Source organism: Arachis stenosperma, chromosome 3 (genome assembly GCF_014773155.1).
Source record: "Arachis stenosperma cultivar V10309 chromosome 3, arast.V10309.gnm1.PFL2, whole genome shotgun sequence".
Classification (NCBI taxonomy): Eukaryota; Viridiplantae; Streptophyta; class Magnoliopsida; order Fabales; family Fabaceae; genus Arachis; species Arachis stenosperma.
Window position 1 is genome coordinate 170,028,139 of NC_080379.1, and position 18,612 is coordinate 170,046,750.

General features: G+C 34.5%; 3 protein-coding genes across 5 annotated transcripts; 2 read left to right on the top strand and 1 right to left on the bottom strand.

The window, feature by feature from the left end:
- Positions 1-1,177: 1,177 nt before the first annotated feature.
- LOC130967299 (topless-related protein 1-like) lies at positions 1,178-6,591 on the bottom strand. Its single transcript, XM_057892115.1, has 14 exons — positions 6,303-6,591; positions 4,309-4,364; positions 4,103-4,214; positions 3,863-3,972; positions 3,692-3,767; positions 3,515-3,588; positions 3,211-3,414; positions 2,936-3,063; positions 2,488-2,722; positions 2,243-2,347; positions 1,956-2,075; positions 1,607-1,717; positions 1,252-1,419; positions 1,178-1,195 (listed from the first exon to the last, which is right to left on the bottom strand). Exons 1-14 carry the CDS (start codon positions 6,589-6,591, stop codon positions 1,178-1,180), a joined length of 1,806 nt encoding a protein of 601 aa, XP_057748098.1.
- Positions 6,592-8,750: 2,159 nt separating this feature from the next.
- On the top strand, positions 8,751-11,925 carry LOC130965419 (uncharacterized). Of its 3 annotated transcripts, none has more exons than XR_009081220.1 (4): positions 8,795-8,924; positions 9,243-9,376; positions 10,182-10,696; positions 10,808-11,925. XR_009081220.1 is itself a non-coding variant. In XM_057890185.1 (2 exons), the coding sequence occupies exon 2, from the start codon at positions 10,237-10,239 to the stop codon at positions 10,639-10,641; it is 405 nt and encodes a 134-aa protein (XP_057746168.1). In that variant the 5' UTR covers positions 8,751-8,924; positions 10,182-10,236; the 3' UTR covers positions 10,642-10,801. The 3 variants fall into 3 exon arrangements, 1 of the variants encoding a protein (XP_057746168.1); XR_009081221.1 differs by having other exon boundaries at positions 10,874-11,925; XM_057890185.1 differs by lacking the exons at positions 9,243-9,376; positions 10,808-11,925 and having other exon boundaries at positions 8,751-8,924; positions 10,182-10,801.
- Positions 11,926-13,446: 1,521 nt separating this feature from the next.
- On the top strand, positions 13,447-18,439 carry LOC130967914 (hydroxyproline O-galactosyltransferase GALT2-like). Its single transcript, XM_057892961.1, has 7 exons — positions 13,447-14,829; positions 15,257-15,489; positions 15,670-15,960; positions 16,527-16,655; positions 16,737-16,910; positions 17,166-17,273; positions 17,554-18,439. Exons 1-7 carry the CDS (start codon positions 13,923-13,925, stop codon positions 17,767-17,769), a joined length of 2,058 nt encoding a protein of 685 aa, XP_057748944.1. The 5' UTR covers positions 13,447-13,922; the 3' UTR covers positions 17,770-18,439.
- Positions 18,440-18,612: the final 173 nt, after the last annotated feature.

Consider the following 18,612-nt stretch of genomic DNA (forward strand, 5'->3'; position numbering starts at 1 on the left):
ATTATATTTGCATTGTGATATGCAGAGTAATAAATGTATTCAACATTATTCTAAAAATAAGATCATGTGTATATTGGTGATAAATCATACCTTGGATCTTTGGAAACAAAAGTAGCTAAATTAATTTTGCAATGAATTTCCAAATCTGAAGCATTATACATTGCAAGATTTCCATTCTCTAAAAGGGTATATATCATATGGCCATCACATGAGAAAACTGCCCGGGAGATTGGATCTTCTAGAAACCGCTGGTATACCAAACAAACAAAACATATATATAATTATTGTTCACCAAGAGAGCTACAATTGAGAGAGAGAGAGAGAGAGGCAATAAGAACCTGTTTGACCCATTTTAATCTTTTGGCCTCATAAATTGCAAGGTGAGTATTATGTGTAACAAAGAAGTGTGTCCATTCTTTGTTAAACTGAATGCAAGTTTCAGATTCTACTCTCTGTTGAGATTCCAAGCTTATAACTTTGTACAGTGTCCAGTCAGTGGTATCCCATACACAAATCTTCAAGAGATGTGAAAATAATGAGACAATATACCACATGATAAGGATCCTCACATTTGAAAGAGGATGCATATGATAAGGTGAATGTGACTTACTACCTATTTTTTCGAATATTTATCTAGTTTTACATATTCACATAGATTAAAGTAAACAAATGAAAAACATTAAGGTACAAAAAAAAGTTAAAAGGCATTCTTATGAAGTGCACTTAATATTTTTCATATATTCTCCCTCTTGCACTGCTCTCTACTCCTTCACTTACTTCAATCTGATTACTGAACAAAGAAACAATTATTTGTGAAAACTTACCCGAGCATCCGCATCACCAGAAACGAGAATAGTATATTCTTTAGAGAAGGCAAGGGCAGTTACTCTTTTGGTATGGCCATCAACAAGCTTCTTTATATCCTGAGTAAGTGAAAGCAAAGCAATGATGCACCTATTCCATTTTTTTTTTATTTTTTTTTTAATAATAGCAACAATACAAGAGAAGCATATACCTCTATTATAAAGCAATTGTATATACATATACTGCAGTCTTCCATGCCAAAAGCAGCTACTCCGTCTATATGAGGGTGAAAAGCAATACATGTTGCCATAGGTGCATTCCTCTTGAAATTTCCCATCATCTTAAAAGAAAAAGTATACATCATATGATGACTTTATGAAACAAAAAGATCCTAGAAAATGTTAAAGCAGAAAGATTTATAACATCAAAAGATAAATTTAAGGTTACCCGAGACAGATACAGATCAAAGAGGTTGATTTCAGCCCCTGACGAGGACAGGATATACTGATCATCTTTTGACACAGTAAGGCATGAAGCTTGGTCTTTTCTGTTGTGTTTTTTAAGGTCATTCCTCAAGATCGGATGAAAGCTCTTAGGGGAAACCTTTGTATTTGCCTACATATAATTACGTCATCTTTATTTAAAGAAATAATTTGTCTTTGTTTGGGTAGAACGGTAGATGCATATCAAAACAATATTAAAGGGTTTTACACCGTTATTCAATCTTATGTTTGCATTATCCAACATAAAACTTTTAAAATAATAGTGCATTCAAATTAAATTCATTTATAATTCAACTTACCTTGCCATCCAAGTTAGTATGGCCACATGGCCACATCCAACGCACAACACTACCGTTCAATGCCAATGCAAAAATGCAACTTCCAGCATTATTGTAAGTCAATCTATCAATCTGCGTTTCCATCAAAGGGAAACTATTCACTATTTTTCATTCGTGCAACTTAAACTAGTTGAACACAATTGCTGATAATAATCTTGAAACAAAAACTCAAGATATGTTATCCGGTGTTTCATTCATCAGAGTCAAAATGGTTAATTAACACTAACAGAGAAAATGTATCATGTTCTAAGAAGTTAGTAAACACATTATTAGTCATAATATTCCTAATAAAGAATATTAAATGCAGTACCATATGTTTGGTATGAACAGGCAGTTGCAAACTCTGGCACTGAGATGGTTCACAAATTTCAGAAACATTCCAATAGTTCGGCCATATTTCATTTGAATCAGACCTTTTTATGCACTCATGCTGAAAATATAAACAATATTAACAAGGCACCATGTTTATATACCTAAATTAAACAGAAAAAAGAACATTGTGTCTATGCTTCACGCTCCAGCATCAATTAAAATTGGACTTGGTGCATTAAAATGTTCAAGGCGTAATATAGCAAGCGTAAATTTGTGCATGCTTACCTTTCCCAAGTTTTCATTGGAAATTTCTAAAATTTTGATCTTGTTTTCTTTTGCACATACAGCAAGTAATGTGCTCCTTCTATTGAAACAAATGTATGGACATTCCTGAAAGTAAAGTCACAATTCACAAATTAAAGTACCTTTCTAGAGTTGAAATTTTGTTAAATTTACTTAGAAACACCCCCCTCAAACATTAATAAAAAAAGAGAAATAAGATCCCCAATCAAATATATTCCCAAGCTTACAGGTAATTCTCCATCGGCATCCGTGCTTGTCAAGAGCTCAACATTGTCCATGCTCCAAAATTTAACCATATGTTCATCACCAGCAGCCAAAATTTGGTTTGGAGATGAACTGAATTTGATGGTTGAAGAGCATGGATTCTTAAGCCCTTTGTATGACCTTTTTATGCATCTTTTAACTTCATCCCATTCCACAAAATATGACTCTCTATCCTTGGTGATTCCGCACAAGAACAGCCTAAAAAGGAGTTTATCAAGATCAATTAGAAGAGTGCAAATTACCTCCTACTTTCTCAGTCCAATAATAACTTGAGTGAGAAAATTGGTAAACCAAAAAAATTAATGTTGCTAAAGAAAAGTTCAGACTCGGACAGTTATTATTGGAAGGGGCAAGTAATTATTAACCCGAAACAAATTTTTGGAACTAAATTGTGGCTAGTGAGTTCACAACCTGTTATTAGCAGCATTGTAATCCAATTTGCAATCTCCAACTCCAGGGCAATCAATATTGCCTCCTCCTCCCCTCTTGTGATATAACCATGTCTTCATCTTTCCATCAATTGACGTTGAAAGGATTAACTGCATAAGAATCATGTAGCAGAAGAAGAATGAGAAATGCATGCAACCAGGACAATCCTATGTTTCTCTGTGCGATGCACTGAATTCAACCGGTGCGTCTAAGACAGTTTCCTTAAATAAAGACACTATGATAATGCAAGACCTTACATGAACCTCATTCTTCAAGTAAGGACAGATTGAACAAACTGGAGCACTGTGACCGTCAAAAGTATAAAGTAAGGCTGTAGTATCAGCATTCCACACATGTATTTTCCTGTCATCTCCACATGTTATGAGCATCAGTATGACTGATGAATGCGGCTTCTGATGGGAAAATGCAAGATCATTGACACTGCCATCATGAGCATCAATCTGAGAAGAAAACATTTCAAGATTCAGAATGAGAATTTTAATTTTATATTATATGCATGTAATAACTAGGGATTTACAGGGTGAAGAACAGATATATTACTTCTTTATTCACGTAAACGATACCACCAGAGCCACGACGATATACATGAACAAGGTGTTGAGAAAATGCTACCCCTGTATAACGTAAGGAAAAAAAAAAAAAATTTGTTAGCAGCAAGTCAAACTATGTCGCCATTGCTGAATTTGACTTACTGCTTAAGTAGTTGAGTATCCTTACCAAAATATGAGCCACTAGGACCACACCACAAGACTTTGTTAACAGAAACTCTCAATTTTTTATCATTCTCCAGATCCTGATTCATAGTAAACATAATTTCGAATCATTAACTTGATTATAAGTTTTAAGCTACTCAGCAAAGCATGGCCTAGTATGGAAGTGTGGACATACCTGAACTGTAGTGCAACACACTAATAAATCCCAAACTACAAAATGGTGGAAGTAAAGTTTCACACCAGCCTTGACATCCCAAATTAGTACAGTGCCGTTATCTGTTCCAACTGAAGAAACATATAGCAGTAGCTATAGATTAGCCTTTTCATTTATGTGCCATCAAGTTCCTCAAAATACAATCGAAATGAAACAATAATCAAACATAAAAAGAAAAAAAAAGTGTTCTAGTAATCAAACCCAGAAGAACCGCATCTGAAGCAGGATGAAAGTCAATGCTAGTAGGAGACGACTCCTCTTCCAATGTTCGAACAACATTTACGGTAAAGTTTGGTGATATGGCTGATCTCACCTACAATGAATGTGAAAAACCGTCTTCTTAATTTCACAGTTAAAACAGCAAATCTTTGCGCAAAAAGAAAAAAGAAAAAATTCAGCCATTGTACCTCAGACGAAGTATCCTTAGAGGGCTCCGCCCGTTCTACATTAGGATCCATCCCTTCTGTTATTAGAGAAATGCCATTAAAAGAAAGAGTATGAATGATTACTTAGTTCATAAGGAAGATAGGAGGAAAAAAAATTGTTTGCAAGAATCTGAATCCGAATTTTTTTTATTGAATCACTTTCTTTCTGATTGCAGAGTTAAAGGATTATACAAACATGATCCTCAAAGAAAGTTCAAATTTAAAGAACAAAAGAAAGGTTTGGGGGAAGTAACAAACTAACAAAATGAAAGAAACGAAGAAATGCATAGTTCAAGAGTTATAATAATAATTGCATCAAATTGAAATAATATATCATTGAAAAATTACCTAAAAAGAGAAGAAAGAAAAACGAATAAATACATTATTGAAGAGAGAAATGCAACCTAGAAAGAACTCTTGCACTGGAATAAAGTAAGCAGAGAGGAGAAAAAATCATTGTTGAACTTGAAGTGCTAACCTGTGAATGAAAGATGATGAACAGCGCTGAATTGAAGCAAAAAGAAGAACTTTTTTGGTGATTGAAGCAACAAACAGAGTTTGAGCGCGCGCGAGAGAGAGAGCGAGAGCGTGTGAGAGAGAGAGTAATGTGTAAAGAGAACAGTGTTGTGTTAATGACTGCTGAGACGCTGAACGGTTACGTGATAAGCAGTTAGCACACTAAAAATCTCATCACATCTTATATGATAAGCGACACTGCTTATATAAATATAATTGTTTGGACTTATCAAGTATAAGAGGGTGGGTCCCGCACCGAGTCGGTCTTACCCAGTTACCCTGCTCACCAAACGGTCTTCATCCCTTTCAAATTGGATGCACCATAATATTTCCCTTCTGCTAGACTATGGGTGCACCATCATCATCTTCTTTTTCCATAAAAAAAAAGATGAGAGAACAGATGCATCCCACTCTTTCCGACCACACCGCCGCAGCACCGTTAGACTCTGCCACCTAAACTTTTTGAATGCTCGACTAGGCCACAACAAGGAAAAACCTTTGGTTGGTGTAATTCCATGTGCATCAATGAGTTGAATTGATCTCAACATCAATAATAGCATTTGTAAAGAACAACAACAGCGCAAAGGGAAGTTGGCATCAACATATTGGGAGCAATATATATTTTAAAAGTAAAAGATTCATAAAATGAATTTCAAAAAGAAAAAAAAAATATAAGAGTAAATTATCATTTCTACCTACGAAATTTGAAGAGGCTGATATATTTATCTATTGAAGATAAAAAATATAATTTATATCTATAAAAAAATGACTTTTGCAAATAAAATTATCTAAATTTTAAAAAATTAAATAAAATTCTTAAACTATTCTTCTTTCCGTCTCCACCACTAGTACCATATTCTCCTCCTTCCCTTTCCTTTTCTCTTCTCTATTTATTACGTGCTATTGTTCTTTTTGGCGGCGTCGTCGAACCCCCTTCCTATCCGAATCAGTAAGGACGGGCACCAACGTCCAACCGAAAAGCAAATCAACAATGTCAGGAAAATGAGGCTAAAAGTACCTCAAGAACTTTAATGATATCAAAGTGATAATTCCAACAAGCTTATGCAACAAGCTCAATAAAGTTCTCTCATCCTCAAGTAGCACCTAACAAGTTTTGAGAATTGGCAAAACATATCTCTCAATTCCACCAATATCCCCAACATTAAGAAATTCACTCAAACCTTTCAATGCCAATTCCTTCGTCCCATGGCGTTGACATTGCTTAACAAGCGCAACGCACAACTTATGAAACGGTCAACCAAACCACTAAGTATAACATGATTTTGTCTCGCAAAAACCGAACAGATCACTGTACATAGTGCACTGTATGCTACAACAGCCGCTTGCCTAATTTCATACGACCTAAAGCAAAGAACGACAAAAGATGAAATTTTTATCGAAAAATTGGAAAAATTTTTGAAAACTAAAAATTAGAGAATGGGGATTAGGGTTTAACTTACTTGTCGGAGAGGAGTTGGGAGAGACCTTGGAAGAAGAAGTGAGCGGAGCGAGTAACGAGGAGAGAGTTGTGAGGGTAGAGGATAACACGATGGAGGGAAGCGATGGTGGCGAGGCAAGGGAAAGGGTCTGAGAGCGCGACCGATGAGACGGAGGTGGTGGAGGAAGAGGGAGTGGGAGTATTGTCGTCGGAGGAAAGGGCGCCGGAGAGAAGGGCGGCAAGCTGGTTGTGATTATGGTAGTTGGGGATGAGAGTGGTGGTGAAGAGGAGTTTGAATGGTGGTGGGACATGAGATTAGAAAAGTGGTGGTGAAGATAAGGATAATTTATGAATTTTAGGTGATTTTTTAGTATTTGGATAATTTTATTGTGTAAAATCCATATTTTATGGGTACAAATGGTAGTTTTCTTTTTTTATGAATAAATATATCAGCGTTTTTAACTTTTGTGAGTAAAAATAGTAATTTACTCAAAATATAATATATCTTTGATTTCGTAAATAAAATTATTTTTGTCTTTTAAATATACAAAACATAAGAAGATGCACTTTAAAAAAATTAATTTTTTTTACACCATAAATCTTAAAAAAATAAAATATTTTTATTCTTCAAATTTTAAGATTTTATGTTCAAAATTCAAATAATTGTGTTTGGCAAAAAATAAAAAAATAGACCCCAGTAACCAAAAAGTTAAGGGGGAAAAATTTGGTTTATGATAAGGCCCTCGCGTTATGGTAATTTATTTATCTTGTGAGTATGTATATTCGAATTTTTTTTGCTAAGACCAAAGAATAAAAGAAAAATATAGACATACAATAAAAATACTAAATAATATGAATAATGAATATATTAGATGTTTAATTTAATAGATATATAGATGATTATGTTTTTTTTTATTAGATGGTTATTTTTTTTATTCGATTTACTCAAGTATAGTTAACTATGGCTAGATGTTTAATTTATTTGGTGTGCGAATGATTATTCTAATGTTAAGGTTTAGGAGATAATTTAGAAGTGGAGTGTTTTTTTTATTTTATTGAATCAATTTTAAAATTCATTGTTCACATTATTTACATAAATCATTGTCTATCTAACAAAACTATATACAATATTTACCTACTTACAAAACATTAAAATTACACAAACAAAAGTACACCACCATTATACAATTGTAACTACACTAAATTCCTTTTTTATTATAATGCCCAATAAAATCAATCCAAACAATTTCTACTTGCTAAAAGTATCACTATCTTTCTCAACATTTTTGCATTCAACCAGTTTTTTCTTTATATCTACAATCTTTTCTTTTATATTTTTCATTGTGTCTCCAACTCCATTTTATACCACTTCATCAGTAAAAAAAGAGATAATATACTCATCTAGCCAAGTAAATTATTTACAATGTCATACGGTTGTTCTATAGCAAAGATAACTAGTATTAAACTCTAAAAATCACCAAATAACTCAGCACATCAAACAAAATCTTAAACATAAAACTCACTTTAAAATAAGAACAACCAAAGAAAAGCTTCTTTGGATTTTGAGAAGTGCCAGATTCGAATAAAATAGCGTACGTTCCACAATTGCACGCTGGAGAAACAAATTTCTTTTTTCTCTTCTGCGACATTCCTTTTAGGCTGTTTCCATCAGCACTCATTCGATTGCTCCAACTTTCTTCATACTCACTGCATCGTTTTTCACGACTGCATGACAAACCAAAATTCGCAATATTCATACCAACTGTTGCAGAGTCTTTTTACATCGATGCAAGATGAAAACCTACCTTTTCAATTCTTTGACAAAGGGGATTTATGGAACTGTCAAGCAACAACAACGTTTCACTTGCAAAAAGGAAATAATTTATCCTTGAAACGATTCTAATTGATACGTGACACTTGATATAAATAGTTCAGTCTCCAACTGACACGTCATATTGACAATTGTTTACAATCGATTACAAGAATCGAACGGTCAAATTATATAAATGAGTGAGAACCTGCTTGAAGTTTAGTGATGATTAAAAAACGATTTTTTTTCGCAAAAAAAAAATACTACAAATCGAAAAAGATATTTACTTTATAATTATAGTACAATTGGCATTTTCCAATTCCTTCATTATAATTTTACTAATTTAGAGATCATTCACGTAGTATTGAAAATTAAGATAAAAAAATTATCATAATCATAAAAATAATAATATCTAATTGAATTTTTGACAATTATTTTAAAAAAAAATTAAGAGATTCTCAAATAAAAAAATACTTTTTTTAACTCTTAATTTTTATTTTTATGAAATTGATTAACTACTATATCAATATTTAAAACTAATAAATCCATAAAAATAAAAATTAAGAACCGAAAAGAGTACTTTTTTTTTTTTTTGAGAGTCTATCCTTAAAAATAATTATCAGAACTATTTAAAGTTTTTTCCCGACAAAAATGATATATTTTTCTTTGTCCTTAAAGAAACTATTTATACTTTTTCGCATAGACTGATAGACAAATCCGTGATTGTATTAGGGTTTGGAGTTGGAGACAGAGTCTCAGTGCGGGTTGCGACTTGCGAGCTCCAAGATACTTCGTTTCGTCAATCTTCTCTTGATTCCTTTCAGGAACACAACGGTACCCATTCTTTTCTGCCCATAAGCTTCGTTTTTTCTTTTAAATTTGTTGGATTTCATCACTGTTACCATTGTTACGTCATTGAATCTAATCACATGAGAACTTTGAAATCGGCAGAAATTGGTGTGTTTTGCGGTGATTCGATTTACAAAGAAAGAGGAGAAATGTGTGGAAATATACATTTTAATAAAATATTGGTCAAATATTAGCTTCACAGGTGTTTGTGTATTTGCCTATGTCCCTAATTCTAAATTCCTCTCTTCTCCCTTTCTTCTGAGTCTTCTCCCATTCACTGTCCATCCCCCTTCTCACTCGCAGTCATCGTCTTGTGCTGCCTGGTGTCCTCGGCTACACAAAAGATTCTCTCGTTCATTGTGGTTTACTGGTTCAACGCACTCGCCGGTTTCGAGCTTCTCTGTTCTCGCCGGTTCTCTGCTTTTCCAGTCTCTCCGGTATTCCTCGCCTCTGTTCGTGTTCCTAGTTCCGGTTGCCTCTGTTCTACCTTTCTTTGATACGGCGATTCTGCACTTTTTTACCGTTTTACTTATTCCGATCTCCTAGCCTCGCGGGTTCTGTCCAGTTCTGCACTTCTATTAGAGACTTTGGGTGCTCCGATTTGGTTGCCTGGAATTATAATTTTTTTTTAATTTTCTTGTTCTGAGTTGCTGTTATGATTTTAGTTCTGAGTTACTGCTAAATTGAATTATTGTTGTTGCTGCTGAATTATTACATTATTGTTTAATTATTGTCGTTTGATTCATGTAGCCGACCCCACTTAGTGGGACAAGGCTTTGTTGTTGTTGTTGTTGTTGTTTAATTATTGATTTTAATTTTCTCGCATAATCTATCTGAAGTGGTACAATGTTCTTATTTTACCTCACCAAGATCTATTTATTTACTTGTGCTGATTATATTATTTCCTTCTGATATTGACCAAAAGAACTGGGTTAGTTCAATGTTTGTTATCAGTGTCCACTTCCTTTGATAAGTCAATTATTTATGCTTTTGATTATATAATAGTTGTGATTTGATTTTAATAGAAATAAACATTTAATTTTTTTTTTTTGGATATATCCCATATCTGATCCGCAAATGTGTGGATCGGATCCGAGCATAAAAAATGCGGATATATTGTATCCGATCCGATGAGTTTAGTGTGGATCGGATAGAGATTTTGCCCATATCTGATCCGATCCATGTGCAATCCTAGCCTATGAGGTGTTTGTGTATTTGCCTGATGGACTAAATCATTTTCAGCTCTTGGAACACTGAAAGACGGTAGAAATTGAAAAGAAAGAAAGAGAAGGTTGTTATGGCGGGGCAGGCAGGGAAAGCTGCAGCTGGTAATGTGGCGAAGGCGGTAGCGGCAGCGGAGTATCAGTATCCGTGGCGTGAGAAGTTGGCTAAATACAAGGATGAACTTGCCAAGGGTGTGTGGGGGTACTGGGAGCTGGGGGCATGGAAGCCCCTCAGCATCAGCGCCAGGCGGAGGGCTAGGCTTCGCAAGGAAGTTCTTCTTGCTGGGGAAGATTGGCAGTTTGATCCGGAAAGGAAGGAGATGAGAACAAGGAGGAAAGGGCACAAGTGCGATAGGATAGCCGCGGAGAAGAGGGAGAACACGGCCAGGTTGATGGAGAAGATGCCGGAAATGTTGCTAGATTACAAGAAGAGAAGGTGGCAGAAGAAGATGAAGGAAGAAGACAAAGGCAAACTGTGATTTTGTCATTCTTTTTGCTCAAATCTGCCTATGCAAATTTATAAACTTGCTTTAGGTACTCTACTAAGGTGCTTAGATTTAATGTATGGTTAAACTCTGTTATGTGTATTTCAATCCATAATGTAATAATTCCTTTCAAGATGACGCTTTTAATATTATTAAGCAGAAATGTGCTTGCTCCTTGGAATCTGCATGGTTGAGTGCATGTTGGAACTAACATTGCTTATCTTAGGCAGTAGCTGGTCTAGTCTAGTCCCTTCCGAGGCATCTCAAAGACATCCGCATGCTTCCTCGATACGTTGTTAAAACTCAAAGCTAAGTGTACTGTTGTTCAATCTTTTTCTTCCATATCATTGATAATGTTTCCTTCTATTACAGTGATTGAATTATGATATTGATGAATAGCTCTGCAAAATACTTAAGCATAGTCTACTTCATCTTTTCAGTTAAGGTTTCAATTTTTCCCAATAGAAATAGAATTTAACTTTCAACTGGTTCCATTCTGCATCATATATAATCTATGGGAATTCTGCTGATGTGCTCCATGAGTGCTGACCATCAAACGAAAGTAAAGTGTGTAGTCAAGAAAGAGGGAAATGTGAGTATGAATTGAGTGAATGGAAAACTCAGAGATTAATCTGATGTATGTATGTATATAGTGATTAGTGCACCAGAAGGAGTATTGCACATCAATGCAGTAGATCACTCACCTCTACTGCTGACTGATTCAGCTAATCTTACCAACAAATTCATATGGCCAACACTGAAACACTGCTTCCAGCAGCAGCAGCAGCAGCTTCTCCTTTAGATGCAAATCCTAGGGAAAGGCTCCTTCATGATTTGAATCTGGATTATTGAATTCAATGTTCAATGTCCTTACTGTTGGCACCAGATGCAGTTAGAAAGGAAAGTCTCGTGCACATGATGAAGCCACTATACAATGCTTTCGCTAAGCTAGTGGAAATCTGGCTAGTTCAGCATGTGCCACTGAAGACAATTACAATGATCGTCTAATGCCTTGTTTTATGGTTGTTCCAAATTATGGTAGCAACGCGCATACAGAAGTGGCTAAGGTAACATGCGTCTCAATAACATTACCACTAATAATAATCATTTTCTGATGATCCTAGCTAGGGGAGGAGCTAATTTTTTAATTTCTCCAAAATGATGAATTAAGGGATGTTATTCTTGATTTCATTTAAAAGTGAATCTTTTCATATTTTGCAATGCAATATTACAATCTAGTAAAATATATACCTGTATTTAAATGTTAAGCAAATATTTTAGAAGACTATATGCAATCTTTTCTCTTAATATCTTATTTTATTTTTCATTGTTTTATTACTTGAAGCTAGTGTTTGCAATTTAACCAAGATATGTGGGCTTTCATACTGACGTCCCTGATACAAACTTAAAGTTCTTAACACAGGTGTCCCAAGCTACGACTAAGATCGTTATTAACAAGAATCTGATGAAAAAAAAATGTAGATTTAGTTTGTTTGGTGGCAAGTTCCTCGATAAAATAAATAGCGGGAACCATAAGCCGGCAAATTAAGAGAAAACGTGGTTCCCACTTCCCATAAGTCCATAACTAGCACAAGCTTCCAATACATGAAAAGTTAACTAGTTTTGAAGCAAGGCATATATATCTTTGTTGCCAAAGAGAGGGAAACGAAAAGGATTTTACCAAGAAAGCATATAAATCAACGAAAGGAACAATATAAACATACTTGCCAAGGAATACAATTAGAGATATGAAGACAAGAAATCAAATTGTATGTGTTGATGTGATAAGATATGATTAAATAATATAAAGTAATGCTAGATCAACATTTTAGTTAAAGAAAGGAATTGATTAATATTAATTCAAATATAAGACAGATATAAGATAAAAATTTAAAAATATTAATCGTCTAATCTTTTTTAAAAGATATTATTCAAATATTTAAGATATATGTTGAGTTGATTTATAAATTAAATATTATGTTTATAGTGTAACGTTTTCAATATTGATGAGATTTTAAATAATACTCTTGTTTAATCACTCAACGTACTGATTTTATTAAGACTAATATTGTTGCATGCTTTTATTGAATAGAGTAATAGCCTAAATTACGTCCCAAAAAAAAATTAATTGGATAATTTAATCATCAATAAAATTTAATAACTAAATAAGTTTATAATATTTATTTTATTAGACATATCAATCTTTGTATTTAAATTTTAGTAATAAGTTAGACAAAAAAAATACTACACATATAAGTATTTTTTTTGTGAACCAAATCCAACTAAGTTAAATGATAAGGTTTGGGTGAATAAGTGAGTGAGAGTAATAACAATGATTTTTGTTAATATTAGATTAACTTAATTAGAATTGATTGACAAAAAAACTTGTACATATAATATTACTGTTAGATAAATTAATCTACATTGTTATTTAATGAAGAGATAATAAGCTTTAAGAATTTTTAAAACTTTTAGGTCAATTTTTTTGTTGAAAGTTAAAGTATTCCACTAAAAAAATTTTCGACTAAGTTGGGGTATTACTTGCACTATTCCTCTCCAAATGTTAAGGTTATTTTTCTGTCACTCACATTATTATAGTTTCAGCATGTATGTCATTGATCAAAGTGGCATTAATAATTTAATATCATTCGCGAAGTATATTTATTTTGAAACAAGTAAGTAAATGTATAGTATTTATAACGAAATTCCTGAAACGAAACCAGAGGACTAAAAAATTTATAAACGCGGGACAATTAACAGAGGAAATTTGGTAATAAAAACAAACAAACAAGGTCAAAAACCAACATCGATTTTAAAAGTTTTGGTCCCCCTCATGTTCTTCACGTTCTGGTGATCATCATAGCGTTCAGTTACAGGCTCACGCCCGTTCACATTTCCCTCTCTTCTTTGCACTAATCTTCACGGGTTCGGCATTTAGGGTTCAATCAACCAATCTAGAGATCGAGTTTTCTGCAGAATGCTGGCCAAAGCTTGAAGCTTTAAGTATTTATCAGGGCTGAACTGAAACGGGTTCCTTCTAAATTTTCTGATTGATGGTTGCTTTCGTCTATTCCTAAACTCGATCTCTTCCTTTGGTTATTTATTTATTTATTTTGTTTTTTACGAAGATGTCCACTCCCATTGCCTAATAAGTAGCTCTAGTTGTTTTTGTTTCAAATTTTAATATTTATTCTTTCAAAGAATGATATGTGGGGTTTGAGCTCATTGTTGTCGTCTCTGTAGAAGTGTGTTGCAGTTTTGGGAAGTTTTTGAAGATGAGGAGAACGAAAAGTGATCCTTCCATTTCGAGAAGGTTTAAGTTGTCTCATTTTTTGTTTGGCATTGGGGGGTTATACTTGGTATTTATAGCATGTAAGTTTCCAAAGTTTCTAAGAACTGTATCAACGCTAAGTGGGGTTGAGAGTGATGGTAGATTGGATGGGGAAGATGATGGAGGCTCTGAAGATTCAGATTTGAGCAAGTCTTTTGTGAGTTCTGTTTATAGAGATGCACTTCACCGGAGGTTAGTGGATAATAGGGACCAGGGTGCACCCTTGAGGCCAAGTATGGAGCCAATGAAGGAGGCAGAACATGGTCCTGAACCCTTGAAGAAGATTCCTCTGCGATATGGTAGGATAACTGGGGAAATCATGCATGACCAGCAGAGGATAAATGAATTGCCTGTGTTTGAGAGAATGGCAGAAGAGGCATGGATGTTAGGGTTAAAGGCCTGGAATGAAGCAGATGAGATTGTTCAGAAGGAGCAAGGAGAAAGCTCTATTTTTGATGAAAAACCTGAGTCATGCCCTTCATGGGTATCAATGAGTGGGGATGAACTGCTGAAAGGAGATAATTTGATGTTTCTTCCTTGCGGGCTTGCAGCCGGTTCTTCCATCACTGTGGTTGGGACACCTCATCATGCTCATAAGGAGTATGTTCCCCAGCTTTCCAAGTCGAAGAAAGGTGAAGGATTGGTTTCAGTTTCACAGTTCATGGTTGAATTGCAAGGGCTAAAGACAGTGGATGGGGAGGATCCTCCAAAAATTCTTCATTTGAATCCTCGAATAAGAGGGGATTGGAGCAAACAGCCAGTTATCGAGCATAACACCTGTTATCGAATGCATTGGGGATCATCTCAAAGGTGTGATGGTCTGCCATCTGGGGATGAAGATGGAATGCTTGGTATGGTTTATCATATTTTGTATTTATCTTGTACCATATTATAAAATCGTTAATTTCAGCCTCCATTGTCCTTGTTTTAAAACATATATGCAGTTTCAATATTCTTGGAAATGATTGAATAAGAAATATAGAAAAGGTCTCATGAAAAGAGGGAAACTTCACTTGGTCATTTTATAGAAAGTTTGATAAAATTTAGAAACCATGAATCTGGAAACCTAAGAAAATGTACTGCTTATTGCGGTTTTATCTTATATTAATATATAATATACTTAGTGAATAGGGTATTTTATCTTGGTATTTGGTTGTTTTATTTCTATTTTAGCATTTTGTCATCAATATGCTAGTCTGTTGTTTATGGTGATTACATCTCTGTCTTATCTTCCCTGTTCGCATTTCCTTATAACTCATTTATCATTATATTTGGCAGTCGATGGATACAAAAAATGTGAAAGATGGATGCGGAATGAGATTGTGGACTCAAAAGAGTCCAAGACGACATCATGGTTTAAGCGGTTTATAGGGCGTAAACAGAAGCCAGCAGTGACCTGGCCATTTCCTTTTATAGAGGGTAGAATGTTTGTCCTTACGCTGCGTGCTGGCGTTGATGGATTTCATATTAATGTTGGGGGTCGCCATGTAACTTCATTTCCATACCGCACTGTAAGTTTCTTGAGACAATATAGAAGTTCTCATCTAATAGCTATCCTAAATATCTATAATTACATATATGGCTTCTCATTACACTAATCTGTTGTGAGATAACTTTTGTAATGTAACCTTGCTTTCACTTACTGGTGTTACGTGTTTTCACGCTGACCTTTTCTATTTACTTATCTTCAGGGTTTTACACTTGAAGATGCTACAGGATTGGCAGTTAAAGGGAACGTGGATGTTCATTCAATTCATGCCACCTCTCTTCCTACTTCCCATCCTAGTTTCTCACCTCAAAGAGTACTGGAAATGTCAGAGTCCTGGAAAGCCAGTCCTTTACCCAAACACCCTATTAAACTTCTCATTGGAGTGCTTTCTGCTTCAAATCACTTCGCAGAACGTATGGCGGTTAGAAAAACATGGATGCAATCACCTGCAATAAAGTATTCAGATGTAGTAGTACGGTTCTTTGTTGCACTGGTAAGATTTCTTGTTATCTAGCATTGATAGAAGGATATATTCATTCAGTACTTGGGACATTAGCTCAAACGGATGCTTGTTATGAAAAATCCTGTATATAAAAGAGGAACTCAACCTTCCTAAGGCCCTTTTGTGGATTTTTATCTTTTATTTTTTACTTTTTGATAAAACTTTAGATTTTGAACAATGACAGAACCTCTGGTTTAAGCTTCAAGTGGGGCTTTTGAAATTTTAAGCTCTTAATTTGTTGTGCAGGGGTGAGATTTCTGAACAGAACTTTAAATACTATTAGTTATTTCCATGTAGCTATCTTCTTTTAACTAGTAATTATACTAGCTTGATTCTTTAATTCAACATTAGTCAGTTGATTTGACTGAAAGTTGTTGGACCGAGTGATAGAATCACATATATGTTATGCAGAGATATTGTACATTTGTACATACACAAGGATTTCTATGCTCAGTGTACTTTTCATATATTTGTCTTGTATTTTCTATTGTTAAGATATGGCCGTATGGTTAAATTTTCCGTGTATTCCTTGTGCATACTAAAAACATAAACTGAAGAATCCAAGGAAGGAAATAAATGCAGTGCTGAAGAAGGAGGCTGCTTACTTTGGCGATATTGTCATTTTGCCCTTTATGGATCGCTATGAGCTTGTTGTGCTTAAAACTGTGGCCATTTGTGAGTTTGGGGTGAGCTCACTTTCGAACTTTTTCATTTTCCTCTCCGGTTCTTTTGGTGACTGGCATTTAAGTCCACATTTGTTCATGCAGATTAAGAATGTGAGTGCTGCATATGTTATGAAATGTGATGATGATACGTTCATTAGGGTGGATAAAGTCTTGAAAGAAATCGAGAAGGTACCCCAGAGAAAGTCCCTTTATATGGGCAATCTCAATCTCTTGCATCGACCTCTCAGAAATGGCAAATGGGCTGTTACTTATGAGGTATGACAGCTGCCAAATACATGAGTTGTGCATCCATTATTACTATTATTATGTCATTATTAGTAATATATAGTATATACCAATACCTTTTTTAAGATGTAGTGATCTTTCATGCTTATTTTTCTTTTATATAGTTGACTTATTTTTTTCTTTGATATCATCATTGTCTTAAATATAATTCCATATATTTGACCATTTCACAAGAATGGTGTTGTGTTTTCTGTTCTCTTGAGGTTTTACATTTTATTGTTGCAGGAGTGGCCAGAAGAAGTATATCCTCCTTATGCAAATGGGCCTGCTTATGTAATTTCCAGTGACATAGTTACTTTCATCTTATCTCAACATAAATATAGGAAGCTAAGGGTTAGTTGCCTTAATATTCTTTTTACTTCTGAATTTTACTTTTGAGCACCATAATAATAGTAATAATAATAAGGTTTAATGTTGGCACATGAATATAAATTGATGGTGAAAACTCATGTATTTATCTTCATGTGAAGCCGGTAATTGATAATTGTTAGATAATTTGACATATTTGACAAAATTGTCATCCAACGGTTCTCAATTAACTAAACTGCATGTGAGTTTTCACTTTTCACCTAAATTGATAGGTGACTGAAATAGTTATGTTTTATGGTGGCAGCTGTTCAAAATGGAGGATGTAAGTATGGGAATGTGGGTTGAGCGGTATAATACAAGCACAGGAGCAGTCCATTACGCGCACAACTGGAAGTTTTGTCAGTATGGATGCATGGATGGCTACTTCACTGCACACTACCAATCACCAAGGCAGATGATTTGTCTTTGGGACAAATTATCAAAAGGCCAAGGTCGACCACGTTGCTGCAATTTCAGATGACGAATATAGAAACGCAACTATGCAAGCAGCTCTTGTCACAGTGACTTGCCATTGTATCTTTCTCCATTCCCTTAAGCCTCTGTGGTTAAGGTAGTGTTCACCATGAATGATTGTTTCTAAAACAGGAGGGGCAAAAAAAAGCTCAGATGAGGAGTGTGGAACCAGATACAACTATAACTTTGGTGCTTGTGCATTCGAGAAGAGAAATCAGGTAACAAATGCGTACATGAGAATGTCAAAAAGCATGGCATTCTCCAACACATACATTCGTTCAGAATTAAAATTTTGTGCCTTAATAACTAGGCTTATATCTGTTCTTTACTTATTCTTGATTCAATTTTGATTGTGGAGGCTTAGATGAAGAAGCCACTACTTTGAATTACGTACCTCTTTAATTATTTTTTTTCCTTGGTGTATGAAACTAGCAATGACCAATGTGAACGTCTACATATTCCATTGTCTAAGTAGAAGTCAAATGTTTATGGTTACTTGTTCATGGCAATGTAGTGTCTTTGTTCAGTCTTGATTTGGACACCTTAACAAATAACAATTATCTTCCCAAAACTAGATTGACCTGACCTTAACACATGCCAGCCGCGTGAAAATTATGTGGACCAACACAAGTGATGATATTCTATATCTTTAATTTGGACTTCATAATCGACTTAATAGTGCCTTTGTTTAAGTCAACTATATTATTGTTCTTTTTTCTTTCAACATCAAAATTCAGTTACCAGTCAGTAACTGTTATATGTAGAAATTGTATAATTTTTTTCATTATACTACTGCAAATAAGTTTATTTATTCGTTTATTTTATAGATTTTGATTATTCTATTATAATA

Coding starts and splice junctions, on each gene's coding strand:
- LOC130967299 (XM_057892115.1), bottom strand. CDS start 6,591: ATGTCCCACCACCATTCAAACTCCTCTTCACCACCACTCTCATCCCCA. Junction 3,768..3,862: donor TGTGTTGCACTACAGTTCAG/GTATGTCCACAC, acceptor ACTATGAATCAG/GATCTGGAGAATGATAAAAA. Junction 2,723..2,935: donor TACAATGCTGCTAATAACAG/GTTGTGAACTCA, acceptor ACTCCTTTTTAG/GCTGTTCTTGTGCGGAATCA.
- LOC130965419 (XM_057890185.1), top strand. CDS start 10,237: ATGGCGGGGCAGGCAGGGAAAGCTGCAGCTGGTAATGTGGCGAAGGCG.
- LOC130967914 (XM_057892961.1), top strand. CDS start 13,923: ATGAGGAGAACGAAAAGTGATCCTTCCATTTCGAGAAGGTTTAAGTTG. Junction 15,490..15,669: donor CTTCATTTCCATACCGCACT/GTAAGTTTCTTG, acceptor ACTTATCTTCAG/GGTTTTACACTTGAAGATGC. Junction 16,911..17,165: donor AATGGGCTGTTACTTATGAG/GTATGACAGCTG, acceptor TTATTGTTGCAG/GAGTGGCCAGAAGAAGTATA.